Source organism: Platichthys flesus, chromosome 13 (assembly GCF_949316205.1).
Source record: "Platichthys flesus chromosome 13, fPlaFle2.1, whole genome shotgun sequence".
Classification (NCBI taxonomy): domain Eukaryota; kingdom Metazoa; phylum Chordata; class Actinopteri; order Pleuronectiformes; family Pleuronectidae; genus Platichthys; species Platichthys flesus.
In genome coordinates, this window is record NC_084957.1 from 20,062,363 (window position 1) to 20,078,463 (window position 16,101).

The following is a 16,101-nucleotide window of genomic DNA, read 5'->3' on the forward strand; positions in this document are numbered from 1 at the left end:
TCATTAGTGTATTAGAAATTGTTTTTGTTTTCTTTTGAGGATTTGATCTTATGTGGAACCGTTTTTATGTGCCTGTGGAGTAGGTGAATTTTTTTCAGTATAACACTATACCTTTTACAGAACAAAAAGTCCTCCACAAAGTGTTTGATAAGATAATCCTTAATATTATTTATAAATCAGTCTCATAACTCAAAGAACTCTGCAATGTGTCTTATATATGTGTGTGTGTGTGTGTGTGTGTGTGTGTGTGTGTGTCTGTGTCTGTGTCTGTGTGTGTGTGTGTGTGTGTGTGTGTGTGTGTGTGTGTGTGTGTGTGTGTGTGTGTGTGTGTGTGTGTGTGTGTGTGTGTGTCTGTCTGTAGGGCTTGAGATAATTCTGTGTCTCATGATAGCCTCCTGAGTATCTCTAGCACATGGCTCTGGGAACATACAAAAAGCCTCACTGTGCAAAGAGCACACACAGAGAAAGAGTGTGTTTGTGTGAGTGTGTGTGTGTGTTTGTGTGTACGTGTGTGGCACTCACATAAAAGTGTCAGCGGCAGCTTTTCTGCTTTATAATGCCTTTAAGCCTGTTTCCACACAGGCAGGAAAAATACAATTGATTAGGACATCACTTCCCCTTTTACAAACAAATTACATTTATTGAGCATTTACTGGACAAACACTGACGCTTCTGGGTTCAAAAGTAAAAGGTCAATATTCGTGAATGTGAAGCTGTGGCTCAGATATTAGAAACAAGCTCTAAACCAACGTGTGGCTGCGGGAGATGGAAGCAGAAACTCTAAACTCTGGAGTGATGCTGAGACTTTTACCTGCATTTTTCAATTAAGTAAAAAAAATACATTGACATAAGGAGCACATTGAATTAACAGATGTGGACACTCAGACATCAGGGCACCTTTTGGCCTTATATACATCTTCTTTCATGGAAACTAAGCCTCGAAGAAATTGAGGATTCAGCCAGTTCATGCAAAGAATGACTCTTCCTCTGTGGGATTGCATTTGGATGTGTTTCAACGACAGTGTGATCGCTCTGAATTGTCTCCTGACTCCTCCAGCTCAACCCCCAGGCTGTGATGTATGGCATATATCGACCATGCATCACAGATTTTATATAAAGATGGACGATGCATTTTCACTTCCTCCCACTATTTACAAATGAAGCCAAAATATCCAGGAAACTAGGAGTGTAGGAGTCTGCCCGGTAGCACGATGTGGAGCTGCGGTATCGAGGTCTATCGGCCAGTTTCAGCTGTCAATCACAAAGTTTCCCAAACCAGAGGGTCAGCGGTTCAATCCCAGTCTCCCCCTTTCCGCGTGTTGAAGTGTACTTGGGCAAGATAAAGAAAACCAAATTGCCCCTTGCGACTGTGCTGGCTCCCACACAGCTAAATTGTTTTGGCCCACGTCCCACACATCCCGCCCACATACCACATGGAAGGATGGCACTTAGGCAATTTGCTCCTATGAACTAGATCAGGGCCACAAGAAAGCCACAGCAAAATAACGTCAGCCAAAGGTGACCTGAATATGTTTGGGCCAAATTCACCTTGTACCACATGGGCCACTTTATGCTCACATCCAGATTACACCTTGCCAAGAGATTCACATGTTTACAAAAAGAGGCCCACGTTTGTTTTGGGATATTTAAGCCACATTTGCAAATTTACAAATGTTTGGTTCAGGCTACAGGACGACCAGAGGAGTCGCATTATGTTCGAAGTGGTCCCCGCCCGTATGCTGTGGGATTGATGGGCGATAGAGAAAGCGTATAGATGCACTGTATGAACGTGTGTGTGAGTGGAGAGATGGCAAAAACTGTGAAGGACAGACAACCCGAAAACATAATGCCACTGGCTGTCAGAGGCACAAATGCACAGATACTCCAGAGATGGGCTTTGCAACAGAAAGGGGGGGAAAAAACATTTCCATTACTAAATTGTGAAGACCATAACACGACCTGTGGTTAAACTGGTTCACCAACGAGACAGTAGCATCAAAGCTGTGCACAGTGGGGCTCTCCATGAACCACAAGTCCACAGGTCCGTCTGCAGCCACAGGTCAAACACAAGGAAAAACAGGTGACTTTGTCTCCTCTTGTTGTCACGTACAGGGTGTAGAGCGGGTGTACGCTGTGTTATTGAGCTGAATCATCCTCTAACCCTCAATGTGTGAATGAATCACCTCAGTCACAGTCACCAGAAGGTTCTCAGGAACACACAGAAATGTGATCAGGCTTGTCTGACCTCAAACTAGTGTGAAACATAACAAGGTCAGTAGAACTGCAGATGCTTTCATCCAGAGATAGTTAGGCTTTATCTCTGGATACTGAATAACAATTTCTATAACTGTTTAGAGAGTTGGTGAATTACTTTAGTATTTTCTACCTATTGAAACTAACGAATAAAAAACAAGTGTTGTCTCAGAATATAGTTAGAACACATGAAATTAAAGTCTGGAAACTAAACTATCACACAGTTTGTGCGCATGATATATATTGTACATACATGCATGTGGTTGTATCCTTACCGCTGCTAGTTTGTCAAAACGGGCGAAAAGCTCATTGAGAGTCATCACCAGCTCCTGCGCTGTGCACTGGGATGCCAGCATGGTGAAACCCTCGATGTCTGCAAACAAGATGCTGCAGAAAGACAGAGACAGAACTTAACATTTTATGTGGAGAGATTTGTTCCTATTTCCCTCCCACTCTGGATGGACGTGTCGATGGAAGGAGGGTTGTTCCACGTCAAGTGGACGTCACTGAGGAAGAAGCTCGGGTAAGTGTCTCCGAGTCTTTCTCTGTTGTGATGCTACAAAGAAAACTTTTTAGCTTTTTGTTAAATAACCAGTGTTATACCTAAAGTGTGATGAGTTAATCAGCTGATATATCATGATCCATTCAAAGACATTACAGCGAAAACCTATATTTCACATTATAAACAATAAAGAATAAAGAAAACATGTCAGTTATGTTAACATTTTACATATAAAGTATATTTCTGTAATTCAGTTCTGTTTATTTGGTTGTATTTGTGTTTCCTTTTTATTCACAATTATTTATAATGAAGTTTACGGTTAATATGTAAAGTATTAAGCCTCAATAACATTTATTTATCGGCTGATATCAGTACAACATTTATTTAATCCCTAATATAAAGATCTAGTTCTAGTTCAGTTCAACTTTTTTTTAAAACTTAATTTACAAAGTGTTCCTGCTTTGCCTCAGCCCATAGAACTCTTACAAAAGAAACCACCCTGGGGTTTCATCTGAGTACATCAGAGGGAACAGAGAGGTGCTGGTGGGGGAGTAGACGACTCTGTCAAGATGTTCCCTGAATGTGACAAAACGTCTGTAATCTGCTTGTTAAAGTACTTGTTATGGCAAAAAACAGAAAAATGGAATGAGGAGAGAGAGGAAGAGGAAGTGGGAGATAATATATTTGTTATGTACAGTGCACTTGCAAGCAGTTAGTCTCCCCACCCTGAGAACAAGGTAAACTGATACAGCACAGGTCTGATTGTGACTGAGGCCTATTCATTGCTTTCCTCACAGCAGCACACAAGCAGGACAGATGATCTCACTGGACTCAATCCATTTCTCTCAGGCAGAAGAGAACAGGCTCACAGGTAGAGGAGGTGAAGCTGTGGGAGACACTTCCTACAGTGTTGATACTTTGTCCACGTTTATATTCTTTAACATGTTTATATTATAAAAGGAGCAGTTCCCTTCTCTGTCACTCACATGTAGCCCATCAGAAACACTGGGAAAAGACCATGGCTTACATACTGTGTAATATCTGCATGCACGTGTTAGTCACTCATCACATCAAATACTGTTCATACTATGAGTTGTATATTTTGTTAGTATTTCAGCTTGCTGTGCTGCTGTTATACTGATGTCATTATATTTATTGCCCATGCTTTTATTATTTGTTTGTTTTTTTGCAAGGTAATTTGATGTTGTTTCAAGTTGTATGTATGTTAACATTCCTCAACTTGATGAATTCACGGTTGAATTACAAAACTCTGCCTGAACGGAGGAAGAAATAATGATGTCCTCGGAAAGTGAGTCATAATGAATCTTATAAAACCTGTGTGAATAATGTCTGTGCTCAGGTTTGACTGACAAATTGCAGCAATCAAGGGTCCAAAGGGTTTAAAAGTAGTCTGCTGCTGAGCAACTGCTCACAGTTATAGGAGGAAACCTTATAGAAAACCTCTAGAAATACAGTCTAACTGTATGATGGAAAAACACAAGAAGTATCCTGAATCTTAACTATCCTACAAAATCTCATTTTACTCAACATATTCAAAATAAATATCAATCAAGCAGATAACTGTCTATTCTGGAAATGCTGCATCCAGCTATATACATTTAAAAATAGGCAACATTGTTGTGGTTTGATTTTGATGGAGGAAGAGGAAGAAGAGGAAGAAGAAGCCATGAATATACAAAGGTTTTAAACCAAACAAGCTCACATGAATCTAAGAGGGTAAATGGATGCTACACAGCCAAGAACAGGGTGTGTTTGTGCTGTAATCAGTGGCCAGAAGGTTACTTATGTTCCCATAATATACACGTAAAAGGGAGCTGCATTTCTGAGTAATTTGTGTCCGAGTGTTATGGTCCTTTAACAGGGTTCACAGACTCTTTTTTCCCCCAACAGCACTAACACGTTCTAATGTACTTAGACTTGAAGACTCCTAAATTTACTTCATTTGCTTTTCAAGTTGAAGAGGATTAAGTGTCCCTACTCTGAGGTCCACATCTCCGAGAATAATTGATTGTTTTCTCGGAACTGTTGCATGGGAGGTCGAGTGAAACCGGACACTTGGCGACTCCGGAGTAGGTCTATCACTGTGGGTGGAGGGAGGCAGCAATGGTTGACGAGAGAGGAGGAAGAGGAATAGAGGTAAGAGATGAGAAGGAGGTGAAGATTAGGATTGACAGGAGGAGTGGACTCCGTGGTGAGGGCTTTGATTCACTTTGATTCATCCAAATTAAATACATATATGAAGTATACACAGAAGATTACTTTAATTTAATTGTTATACTTTACTTATTGGATAACTGCACATTTAATTCCCCCTGCATCATCATATTTAATCATTGGACAGTGAGTACAACGAGTGTCCACATAAAACTGATCTGTTTAATTCAAGATGCAAGACAAAAAATCCTGGCTTCTGCCTTCATAGAAATCTGAGGCAGTAGTGATGCTGAGATAGAGCCACTGATACACACTCAGCATCAATTAACACATTTTAATCATAAATAAGCTTAACCTTACATACTTATTCAACACAAAAACACTTGAAGATACATCAGTGTGATAATAAAAAAAAAGCTTACATCAAAATCCTTCTCAGATTTCATGGTTCAATATTAGATAAAGTTTTTTAGATTTAAAAATGATTATAACGTATATCTTTTGCAGTGTAAAAACTTGACCATCCTCTGTGTCTCACGGGTCCTGAATCTATTCACAAGGCTGAGATTTCCTGGTGGATTATCACAATCAATCTCCACTGACACAGAGAGGCAGCGAGGAAAAGCCCCTTCCCACAGCCCGATGCAACATCACAGACGACAGCGGGCTGCAGACGGAAATAAGAGCGGGAGAGGGTGTGAGAAAGAGACCTGCTGGGTTTAAGTCCAGTTTAAGGTTTCCTTGCTGACATATTGCGTGTTAAAATCCTGAGACTTTCGCTTTAGTAGTTTACAGTGAGCACCGTGAGGACTACTTACGTTAAAGGGGACATATTATGAAAATCCACTTTTGTAGTGCTTCAACACGTTAATTTGGGTATCTGGCATGTCTACCGTCCCAAAAACTCTGGGAAAAAAAACACTCCCGCGATTTGTTGTGATTCCTCTATTTCAGAAATGATACGCTAGAGTACGTAGAATGGGATTATGAGCGAAATAAACGTCATAGTCAAAACCATGCCCATGTAGGGAGACTCGCTACATGGCCTTGGACGAGCGAGCTAATGCTAGCCGGGCTCCAGCGGCTGGGTAGCTCGCGAGCTAACAGGGCCGGTGGGGCACTCAAAACAGGTCAATCTGAGGAGGGCTGCTTTAGACAGGGTAAAAAGGGTGCTGTTTTAAATGGAACCCAAGGAAGCATATCAACTGTGGTAAAATGGGCATAATATGTCCCCTTTAATGTTGTGTCCATCTTTGGTCAATTAAAGGAAAATAACTTTAGCCAACCGATAACAACACAGATATGAGAGGGTTCTAACCACAGAGCAAGTTCCAGGAAACGCCTGCCAGACAGATCTGTGACGGGGCTTGGTTACACAGCAGTGTATATTTTGGTTTGGGACAAACAGAGCCTTTAGCGATTCCTTCAACAGTAACTGTGGATCAGAGGAAGCAGAAACAGGAGAATTTATTTTATGTTAAATAATAGATATTACAAAAAAATTTAACCGAGATGTTAATATGGAGGTTTGTTTAATCAGAGCTATAAATACGTTGCATATGGAAAAACAGCCCCAGGCAAATTAAGCTGCATATTCTGAACGTTTCATATTTTCGAAGTTAAAAGACCCACAAACAAGCGCTGCAACAAACACGTTAAAAACAGGCCTTTCTTCACATGTTAACACCAAATGAAACTGTCTCTGCAGCGCAAGGGATTTTTCTGCTCCTGATTCAGGGTTTTTCTTTTCTCTCCCACTCTTCTTCCGGTAGATCACTAAAAGTTCTGGGATATTTTTAAGCCGACCTGCACACAAAGCATGTTTAAGATCTTCCCACAGATTATTTTCGGTGATGCTCAGGTCAGGAGACTGTGACGTCTGAACCTACAGCGTCTGTTTCCACAAGTACAGTTCATGATGGATGTTGACATCTGCTTTGGATCATTGTCCTGTTGAAGAGGACTGCTTCACTTTCACTTTCATCCAGAACTTGGATGCAACAATTAAATGTTTTCAACGTTTTCTTATTTATGAAATAAAATGTAACGGTGTATTCAGAGTTTGAGGAGAAGCTAATTTATTGTCTGATTGCTACAGGGGTTATATTTACCCCGGCTAAGGAGGTTATGTTTTCATCTGCATTGTTTGTCTGTTAATTTGCAGGATTGCACTAAAAAGACAGTACAGACGACCACACAACTTGATGGAAGGTGGTATGGGTCAAGGAATAACCCATTAAATGTTGGTGCATTTCGGGATCAGGGGTCAGATTCAGGATTTTATTCACTTACGAGATTTGTCAAGCTTTTTATTGATTTCTCACAGAATATGGATTTAGATTTTTAGGTATGGTTTCGTAAGGGGAATGTTGGGCCTTTGCTCACGGGTTCAATTTTCCTCTTTTCACTCTACATGCAGTATGAATCGAACTGCATAGGGACAATTTCCTTCTCTTGCTTTCAGAGCCACTGCTTAGAAAATGTGCTCCGGGTGAAATCTCAGCTGAACTGAAGCTGTCCTGTGCTGGCTCTGCTTGACCCTGTGATCCGCTCTTGTCTGGCACTAGTTCTGCCAGTGGCCAGCTGCCTTTTATCGGCCCCAGGCTGCAGCTCTGCTGGTGGCTCACAGAGGCACTTCTATTCTTTTAATCATCGTCTGGCTCAGACAGTTTCTGCTTCATTTCTTACTTTTTTCATTCCCTCCTATCTATTACTCATCAGATCTTTCTTCATTTCCTGTTCATTTCTTCTGTCTCTTATCTCTGTCAGATTCTTGATCAACCTTGTTGCACCCACTAAATGAACCAAATCAGACACCCAAACGTTTCTGATATGCATGTCTCCAGGAACAGCGTCTGACACTGCTCCCATCTCCAAAGTCTCATAATCCAACATGACGAGGGAGGAACCGTCAGGTGGTGTTGAACAGTTGCAAGCATGTAGGGAACATAGGGAAGTGCGACTTCACGCTCATCTCAGCCGCATGTTCACAAGGAGCAGAAATGCTCCCTAACGTTTATGGTTGGAGGTTTTTATGTGTGCAGAATTCGAAACTCAACGAACGCCATAGGCAGTGTAGCCAATGGCTCAAGCAAGATGATCATAACTCACGAGGAAGAAATTTCAACAATGGCGGAACGTATTGAGGAGAGACTTTGCGAATTGGTAAGAAACTACAGGCATGATTAATCAAAAATCAATCGTTAATTCTCTAGACGATCGATTAAGACAATTTATTCGAATGCCCATCCCTAATATAAAATGCAGCATAAATGAGCGTTAACATCTTATCGACAAATTTTGCAAAATAGAACCCCTACAGTATCTATCAGCATCCGAACACAGATCATTTTGTAAAGTATGAGTAAAGTATGACACTTAATCGGATAAATAATCCTTTATATAAGCCCGTAGCCAGACGAGCAGTCTTTGCTTATTTTGTGTATCATGGCAGTTAGCATCAGCTGATTTGTGAGTTGTGTGCTTCCTGCATGCATGTGTGTTGCCGTCTGCTCACCAAGGGACAGACTCTCGGGCAAGGCCTGGCTCCAGCCTCATCAGCAGGAAGGCCTTATGCAAAACACACACGCACATGATTAAGTGCGCTACACACACTAAAACCATGGGACTACGCTGTACAGTTTCAGTTCTTCTCCTTTTTTGAGTTAGACGACGATGGAGACAAAGGTAAGGTCAGTTCCTCTAATTTATGCAATGTTCTCTCCATGGCTGTCTCTTCGGGGTGCCGCTGGCCTACATAGCAGCAACAACAGCTACAGTCACAGCGTTCTGTTTAAGAATTTTCCTTGAACGCTCACAGGGCAGCCTGGCAGCATCAGAACATCCGGCCCAAAGCCCTCTTGCATAATACCTGAGTCAGCGAACATTTTGGCCTCATTGGCCGCGGGACGTGATTTTACTCCAGAGGACAAACACAAGTGAGACGACACATACTCAGGGAAAGGTAGAGCAGAATTTTACCTCCGGGGCAAACAATTTCCTGTGTGCTGGGCCACTATCATTGGCTAAAAGTCAGAAGCACCTTCAACTGTACAACTTATAGCAACACAACTAAAACTAGCACAGGGGAGAGTGCATTCCTCCAACAAGGTCAAACAGTCCCCTTAGATTTATTCGAGCTGCACCAAACAAGAATAATAAGTCCCCTAATAATGCCAGATGTTTAATTTAAGATCCATGAATCATCCCCTGGGAAATAAGTGAAAACACCCTATAATTATGCCTAAAACAGTGTCCATAGACAAGTATATACATAATCGGATCAGATATTTTTACAAAAATAAACAGGACATGACGTATAAATTCCACTGTGGAAATCACGTGTTAACATTGTTTACTTGTTTTTGTTGACAGCATTTTGACACCAGCATCGGCCCTAAGCTCTTGAATCTCATCACCTTTACAAGATTGAACACCTTTCAACAGGAGATATTTGTATTCTTCCAGTTTCATGTCCGTCGTGTTATAGAAACGTCATCAACACGCCCACTCGCTCGCTGATTTTCCTGATGTATTCTTACTTGGGCTAACTCCAGACATTTTTATCAAGTGCTGGCAGGACAAATAGGAACAGAAGCAACTCTTCAGATGTTTGAGATCTCACAGACAGTCCCTCCAGAAAATATTGACAAATGTACCTTTAAATAATGGTTAATCTAATGACCTTCCCTGGCACCTGGGTTTGTGAGCTCTCAGGTGTCCTCCGCTCACATGAAGACGGACAGAAACATAAATACTCCAACGAGAGCAGCAACAGGGTGACTCGAGTGACTCGGCCTCCTCTGGACGCTCTCCTCTGTTTTCCCTCCTGCTCTCTGGTTGTAGCAGCAGGAGCTGTCACTTCTCTTCCTGTTGTTACTCAGACTCGCAGCAGTGCCCCAATTATCAAAAGCCACTGGCGGCTCCCCGACAGGCCTGTTCACACATGGTTAGCCGGCCATTAACCACACACTCATGACAACAGATAGAAATTAGAAAGGCTCAGTGGATGCTGCTAATGTGCTGCCAGCTCCCCAGAGACTTGCAGAAAAACCTGCAGCAGGAGGACGTTCGACCAAACTCGTTCCCTTATTTTTCTTCGGTCCTTGCCTCGTTTGAATTATTTGCACCTTTTATAACATGTAGATTTTTATCAGTTGACTAAACTAATTTACAGGTATGTATTTTAAGCAGTATGGACCCATATCAACAGTGGAATGGAAATCATGTAATTTAGAAATAGATCGGAAACTGTTGTAGAAACACAATCTGTTGATTTCCACAGAATCCACATGATCCCAGTGACACATTGGTGGTTACAGGTTTGTTGTCCTATTTGTATAAGTTATTATACAGCAGGAATAAAAAGCCGACCCTCTCTAAAATCATGTTTAATTTACTTAATATGGATTTTTATTTGTGACATCAGCTCCCTAAATATGTAAAATCTCTTTTTCAAAATGCATGTATTATTCCAGGGAAATTTGTGAAAAAGTAAAAAAAAAAAATCTTTGGCCCTGTTCGTCTCATCCTTCCTCCAACTTACATGGAAAACTACTCAGAAGTTTTGCGTCATCCTACTGACAAGCAAACAGACAGGGGTTAAAACTCAACCTCCTAGGTGGTGGAGAATTTAATGGTGTTTGGTGTTCTCATGTGGCCAGCTGCACGTCGGGGTTGAGCGTCAGTAATTTCTGTCACATGCCCTGTAAATTTCAAAAAAATGTCACCCCTGTCCAATCTCAAAAAACAATCTGCCATGTTACTTATACTGAACTCTTAAACTTAGTCGAATAAACAGCATAATTCATGATAATGATCACATTAATGGAGATGAAAAGACCTTTGTGTACGAGACCTGATGCCTTAACCCGTGATGATTAAAAAGGGCCACATCAAAGTGATTAGGGGCTTCAATAGCAACTATTATGTATGGAGGTTTGGGCCGCCACCTGATTATGACCGCTTCAGGCCATAAAACACACACACAGAGAGAGAGAGAGAGAGAGAGAGAGAGAGAGAGAGAGAGAGAGAGAGAGAGAGAGAGAGAGAGAGAGAGAGAGAGAGAGAGAGAGAGAGAGAGAGAGAGAGAGAGAGAGAGAGAGAGAGAGAGAGAGAGAGAGAGAGAGAGAGAGAGAGAGAGAGAGAGAGAGAGAAGAGAGAGAGAGAGAGAGAGAGAGAAGAGAGAGAGAGAGAGAGAGAGAGAGAGAGAGAGAGAGAGAGAGAGAGAGAGAGAGAGAGAGAGAGAGAGAGAGAGATTCCACAAGATGGTGCCAAACCTACCCACAGGTTTTCAAATGCATCTGAACTCATTGTTAAATGAACTAGAATATTATGAGCTGACACTCAGTGTCTCGTGTGAAGTAAAACCAATGAAGTGCCACTGCATCCCTGATACCGAACAGACTGTACATGACACCGAAACTGAGGCCGGCATAGAAGCATCGAGGAGGGAGAGGTCAGTCGCCGATAAGGACACGACCGGTGGGAGATCAAAGAGGACTTTCACCTCAAGGGCCAAAGATAATTTATAAACCGGATCAGGGGTTATGCTCTCCTCTCTCTATATGTCCACTTATTATCACATGAGTGGAATTCCACATGTAGCAGGAATCCACATCAAACGCAAGATGTCTTCAGAGCTGAACAGCATCAACGCTGTATTCATGGCTTACACAAGCACAACAATGTATTAAATAGCCCAGGTAAATAAAAAAGGCACAGAGCAAACCCGGGAGCTTTGATCAAGCAATAGAGATATTATTCCTGAGCATGCAACAAATTCATGGGAGGATATTGTGCATGTTGTGTTTGTCAGTGGGTATTAGAGAGCATTGATGTTTCGTGAGCCAGCGAATGAAAAACACTTGCTGTGTAGATATGGTTTTTGAGTGACAAACGTACATGTGACATTTCAAGCTCGTATCTTCCCCTTAAACTATTACCAGGAAGATAAGGAATACTAAAGTTCAGCTGCCGACACAGTGGACGTTAACATGTTAATGCTAATAATTGCACCAGGCTATGAATGGGACAATTTTCTGAAAGTATGAAAAAACATTGTGTGAGTACAGGGACAGTCACAGTTGAACTTAATATGGGGAGGGAAAGTTGGAGACGTCTGATGAAACAGTAGATATGAAGGAAATACAACAAAACCCAAAACAATAGATAGAAAAATGTTAGTAAACCCCACTGCTTAAGGACATATTGGCCATTTGCCATTGCAAACTAGAGCCAGGCTGATTTATTGGTGGACTGTAAAAAAAAAAAAAATTCGGACATCATGAGCCTTTTATGGAAATATCAGTCCCAGATTTATTTTCTACCCAATACCAGCATCAGTCCGGCTCCATACCATCATGTGAAATACTGTTAGGACCTGGACCTGAACCTGTCTACTCAAGGTTCCAGGTTTGCTAACTTTAAGATGTCTGCAGACCGTTGGAAAAATGTGCCATTTATTTTTGTGTGAATTCTGAAATCGGTAAATGCTCCGTTACTTTTTTATTCCATGAAAGTTTATGAACATACAGTACTCGTGTCACATGCAGAGGACGTAAACAAGCCCCCACCTCAGCCCCAGGCCCAAAACGTTTTGTTTTTTTCACTACATTACAAATGCTATTACGGTTAATGATACTGTATGTGGAGACACTTGAAAAAAACAAACATGCAGCTAGTTGTCATAGCAACAGCTCACTTCTCCCTCCTCCTCCTCCTCCGCCTGTGGGTGGTCTAAACCTTTCAGGATTAACCTGGATTAAACCCTGGTTTATTTTACTGTTCTCTAGCACCAAGATTTCCACTTGGCTTAAATTCAACAGGGGAGACGTGAATTAGAAATAACATTATTTTGATCGTGTGTGAAATCCACTCTCACTCCCATTATTACAGATAACACATGATAAACCAACATTACATGGAAAAATAAACTGTAATGCTTCTTAGTAAAGTCAAACTTCTCTTTTCTCAAAACTTGCTGAATGCAGCCAGCAACGTTTATATAAAAATGTAATTTCACAATCATCTTTACTTTGAGTATTCACTGTAATTCCTGAGAAAAACACGCAGCGTATCCTGATGTGTGTGGGTGTGATGTGTTTTTAAGAGGCAACACGCAACCCTGAATGATTCGTGGAGTGTGGACATGATAAGAAAAGGGTTTATTTATAGCAGCTTCAATCTGCCTCGTCCAGACCCCCCCGTTACCTGACGTTGTCGTGCTTCTGGATGTAGATCTTGTGAAACATCATGTCCTCCTGCTTGGCGTTTATGTCGGCTTTCATCTCCATGGCAACGTGGCGGGGAAGCACTGAGAGCAGGAGACGCTCCTGCAGGAAAAGCGTGGGGGGGGAATAAGTTCAGCGGACGCGTATAAGTGAATTAAAAGGAGGAGGCTGTGTTTGTCTGAGGGGAGGCAGAGGGACCAACACAACTAACAACCGGTTGCTCCACCGGTGATCAGGAGAATACTGGAAACTGAAGTGTTCAACAACAAATGATCAGGTAGGTCCAGTTTGGGATTAAGACCAAACTAAAAACATGTCATGTTTATAGAAGGAGGATTTTAACAACGTGGTGGATTCCTCTGCTGCAAACGGGCGCAATAGGGAACCGTGGTGTATCGTAAGAATTATTTTTAATTGAATCACCAACACCTTTCTGGTCCCACTGCTCTCACATCTCCCACATCCATCTGTCGCCATGAATCTGAGCTCTCTCACCTGCTGCTGGTTTTCCCTCTGGGAGTGAAGGCGAGCTTGGATGCATTCCCTGGTCTCCTGGAAGGCCTGCCTCTGGGAGCCCTCTGCGGGGTAATGTGTGCACACCCCCACGATGTTGGTGCAGGAGAAGATTAGCACATTGGACACTATCTGTGAGGAAGAGGGCGAGAAAGACAAAGTGGGGGCATCAGTGTGAGGTCAAACAGAGTGTGTCACTTTAACCATAAAAGTCAAGGGGGTGAAAAAATGGTTTGAAGACAGAAATGGACAGAGACTAAAGTGGCCTTCACAACAGTCTCCTTCATATCTGCTGCTGCTCCACTGCTCCAATTAAAACAACCCATAGTGAACAGAAGTTGACCTGAGATAAATAATCTACAAACATAACAAAATGCACATTTAGTTTCTTTCTATCACTGACTGCTAGAACACAATAGTGATTCAACCTACTATTCAACCTTAGCAATGTAAAATTCTCTCTTTAAATACTGCCGGGCACATTTGACACGTCATTTCTCTCTCTCTCTCTCTCTTATTCCTTTCGCTCTCCACTAACAGTGAACTGACCATAAACAGTCAATCCCTGTTGATCAGTCAGTGAGGGCTCCATACTGCTGCTGTCTGAATCAATCACATCCTTGTTCATAAAAATACAATTAAATGAAGAAATGCTCATTGGGCTTGTCTTTGGGGAGACTACCCAATTCATCAAACCCTCAACATTTACAGTTCTTAACATCTGGAGCCGGATGTGACGCATAAATAGGAATGACCGTTCCTCTTTTGAAACAGAGACTTACTCTCTCTAAATGAGCTGCGTGATACAGAACCGTGACAGAGGCAAGATGGAAGGAAGCATCCCAAGGTGGCTGCATGTGTTTTCTTTCCATCAATTATCTAGGATCTTCGACCCGTGGAGGAGATCCTTTTCTTGCTGTGAGGCGACAGCACACACTGCACCAACGTGCCAGCCGGCATAATTTGCCTCTAGCCCAAATACAAAAATCCTCATGCTGCCACATCCACCATGCTTTATATGAAGATAAATATGTCTGCTGGTTTTTACGGCAAACTTACTGCAGAACACAAAATTCCGACTGCTTCGCATTAAAAGACATTATGAATAATGAGTTCTTCTCCGAACAGGTGCACCACTTCTTACAAACTGATGACTGGGGTTTCTAACACGGAGCAGGCAGGTGTACAGGAATCTGGCGCACGAGTGTGAACACAGATTTAATTCGGAATCTACACGTGCGCTTCACAGGTTTGGCATTTCACATTTTAACAGCAACAGCAGTTTGTTTCCGAGCGACCGGAGAACAAAGACAAAGTGCTACCTGCACAACCTCAAACTGTTTACTGAAACTTCACAACTGAATATGAAGAGGTTTCCCAATGATCTCTGGAAAGTGTGACGTCTCAGAGCATAAAGACGTCTCAGAGAAAGTATTTCAGACATGGGCAAGTGAGTGCTTTCATTATAGCCGCATAATCGTTATAATTGTCCCTTCAAATAAAGACCAGTAATAGCAAGCAATTACAATTAATTATAGTAAATTCATTTTGACAAAAGTGCTGTAAATTAGAACGGAGACAAAGAGTTGATTAGTTCTATAGCCGATCATCAAGAATGTGAAATATGGATTAAAGTAATTTCTGTTGTAAACCTGTCTGTTTGGATTAAGCAGATGCTGGTTGCATCATATTTTGAAACCGTAAAAGTGACCTGCAGTATTTGAGCTGCACCGAGTAAAGACCTGCTGCTGGACCGCTGCGGCACAACAAGCTGTTCACCTGGTTATTCAAAGTTCAGAGAAGCTTGACGCAGAACCTGAAGTGGAGCATCATTTATCGTGAAGGCGCGGCTGTGATCGACGAAGTCCCGCCTTGGGTCGTCAACATTACACATGCCAGTCGTGAAGTCTGTAAGATGAACAGTTCTTGAGATATGCTTCACACAAACAGAGATTTCTGTAATTAGTACAAAGTTTATTTTGTATAAAAAAAAGACTGGAATGATTAATTGAGAAATTTAATTGTTAGTTGCGGCGCTAAACTATATCCAGATATCTCTGTAAAGCCTTAGGAGAATAAATTGCAAACCATTGGGAACATGTTCAAAACATTTACCTCCGACAGGAATCTGTGTATGTGTGCGTGTGTGTGTGGAAACTGCTTTGGTGCAGAACAAACTGACAAAGAGTCGGCTGCAGAATTTGCACTTATCTGAGATTTGGGACGTCTTTGACATAATAACAGCCGATAAAGTGTGACAAGTTACAGGCTCAGCCTAGGTAGACTCACTCAGCAGCAGAGTTGGTTGTCTGTTTGTGAAGCTGTAGGCAGCCTCTGCCACATAGGAAACGTTATTCCCGAACTTCATAGTTGTACAATATGAGTATTAATACGACACAAAGGGGTGTTTATTAAAGAGCCCAAAGT

At 41.8% G+C, this 16,101-nt stretch overlaps 1 protein-coding gene across 1 annotated transcript in view; it reads right to left on the reverse strand.

Moving 5' to 3' along the window:
• adcy5 (adenylate cyclase 5) overlaps positions 1-16,101 on the reverse strand; it is a 69,166-nt gene that overhangs the window by 21,316 nt on the left and 31,749 nt on the right. Inside the window, exons 2-4 of the mRNA XM_062403218.1 lie at positions 13,657-13,806; positions 13,142-13,263; positions 2,529-2,640 (exon numbers count right to left, since the gene is read on the reverse strand). Coding sequence (XP_062259202.1) covers positions 2,529-2,640; positions 13,142-13,263; positions 13,657-13,806 — 384 coding nt within the window. The remainder of the gene's footprint in view (positions 1-2,528; positions 2,641-13,141; positions 13,264-13,656; positions 13,807-16,101) is intronic.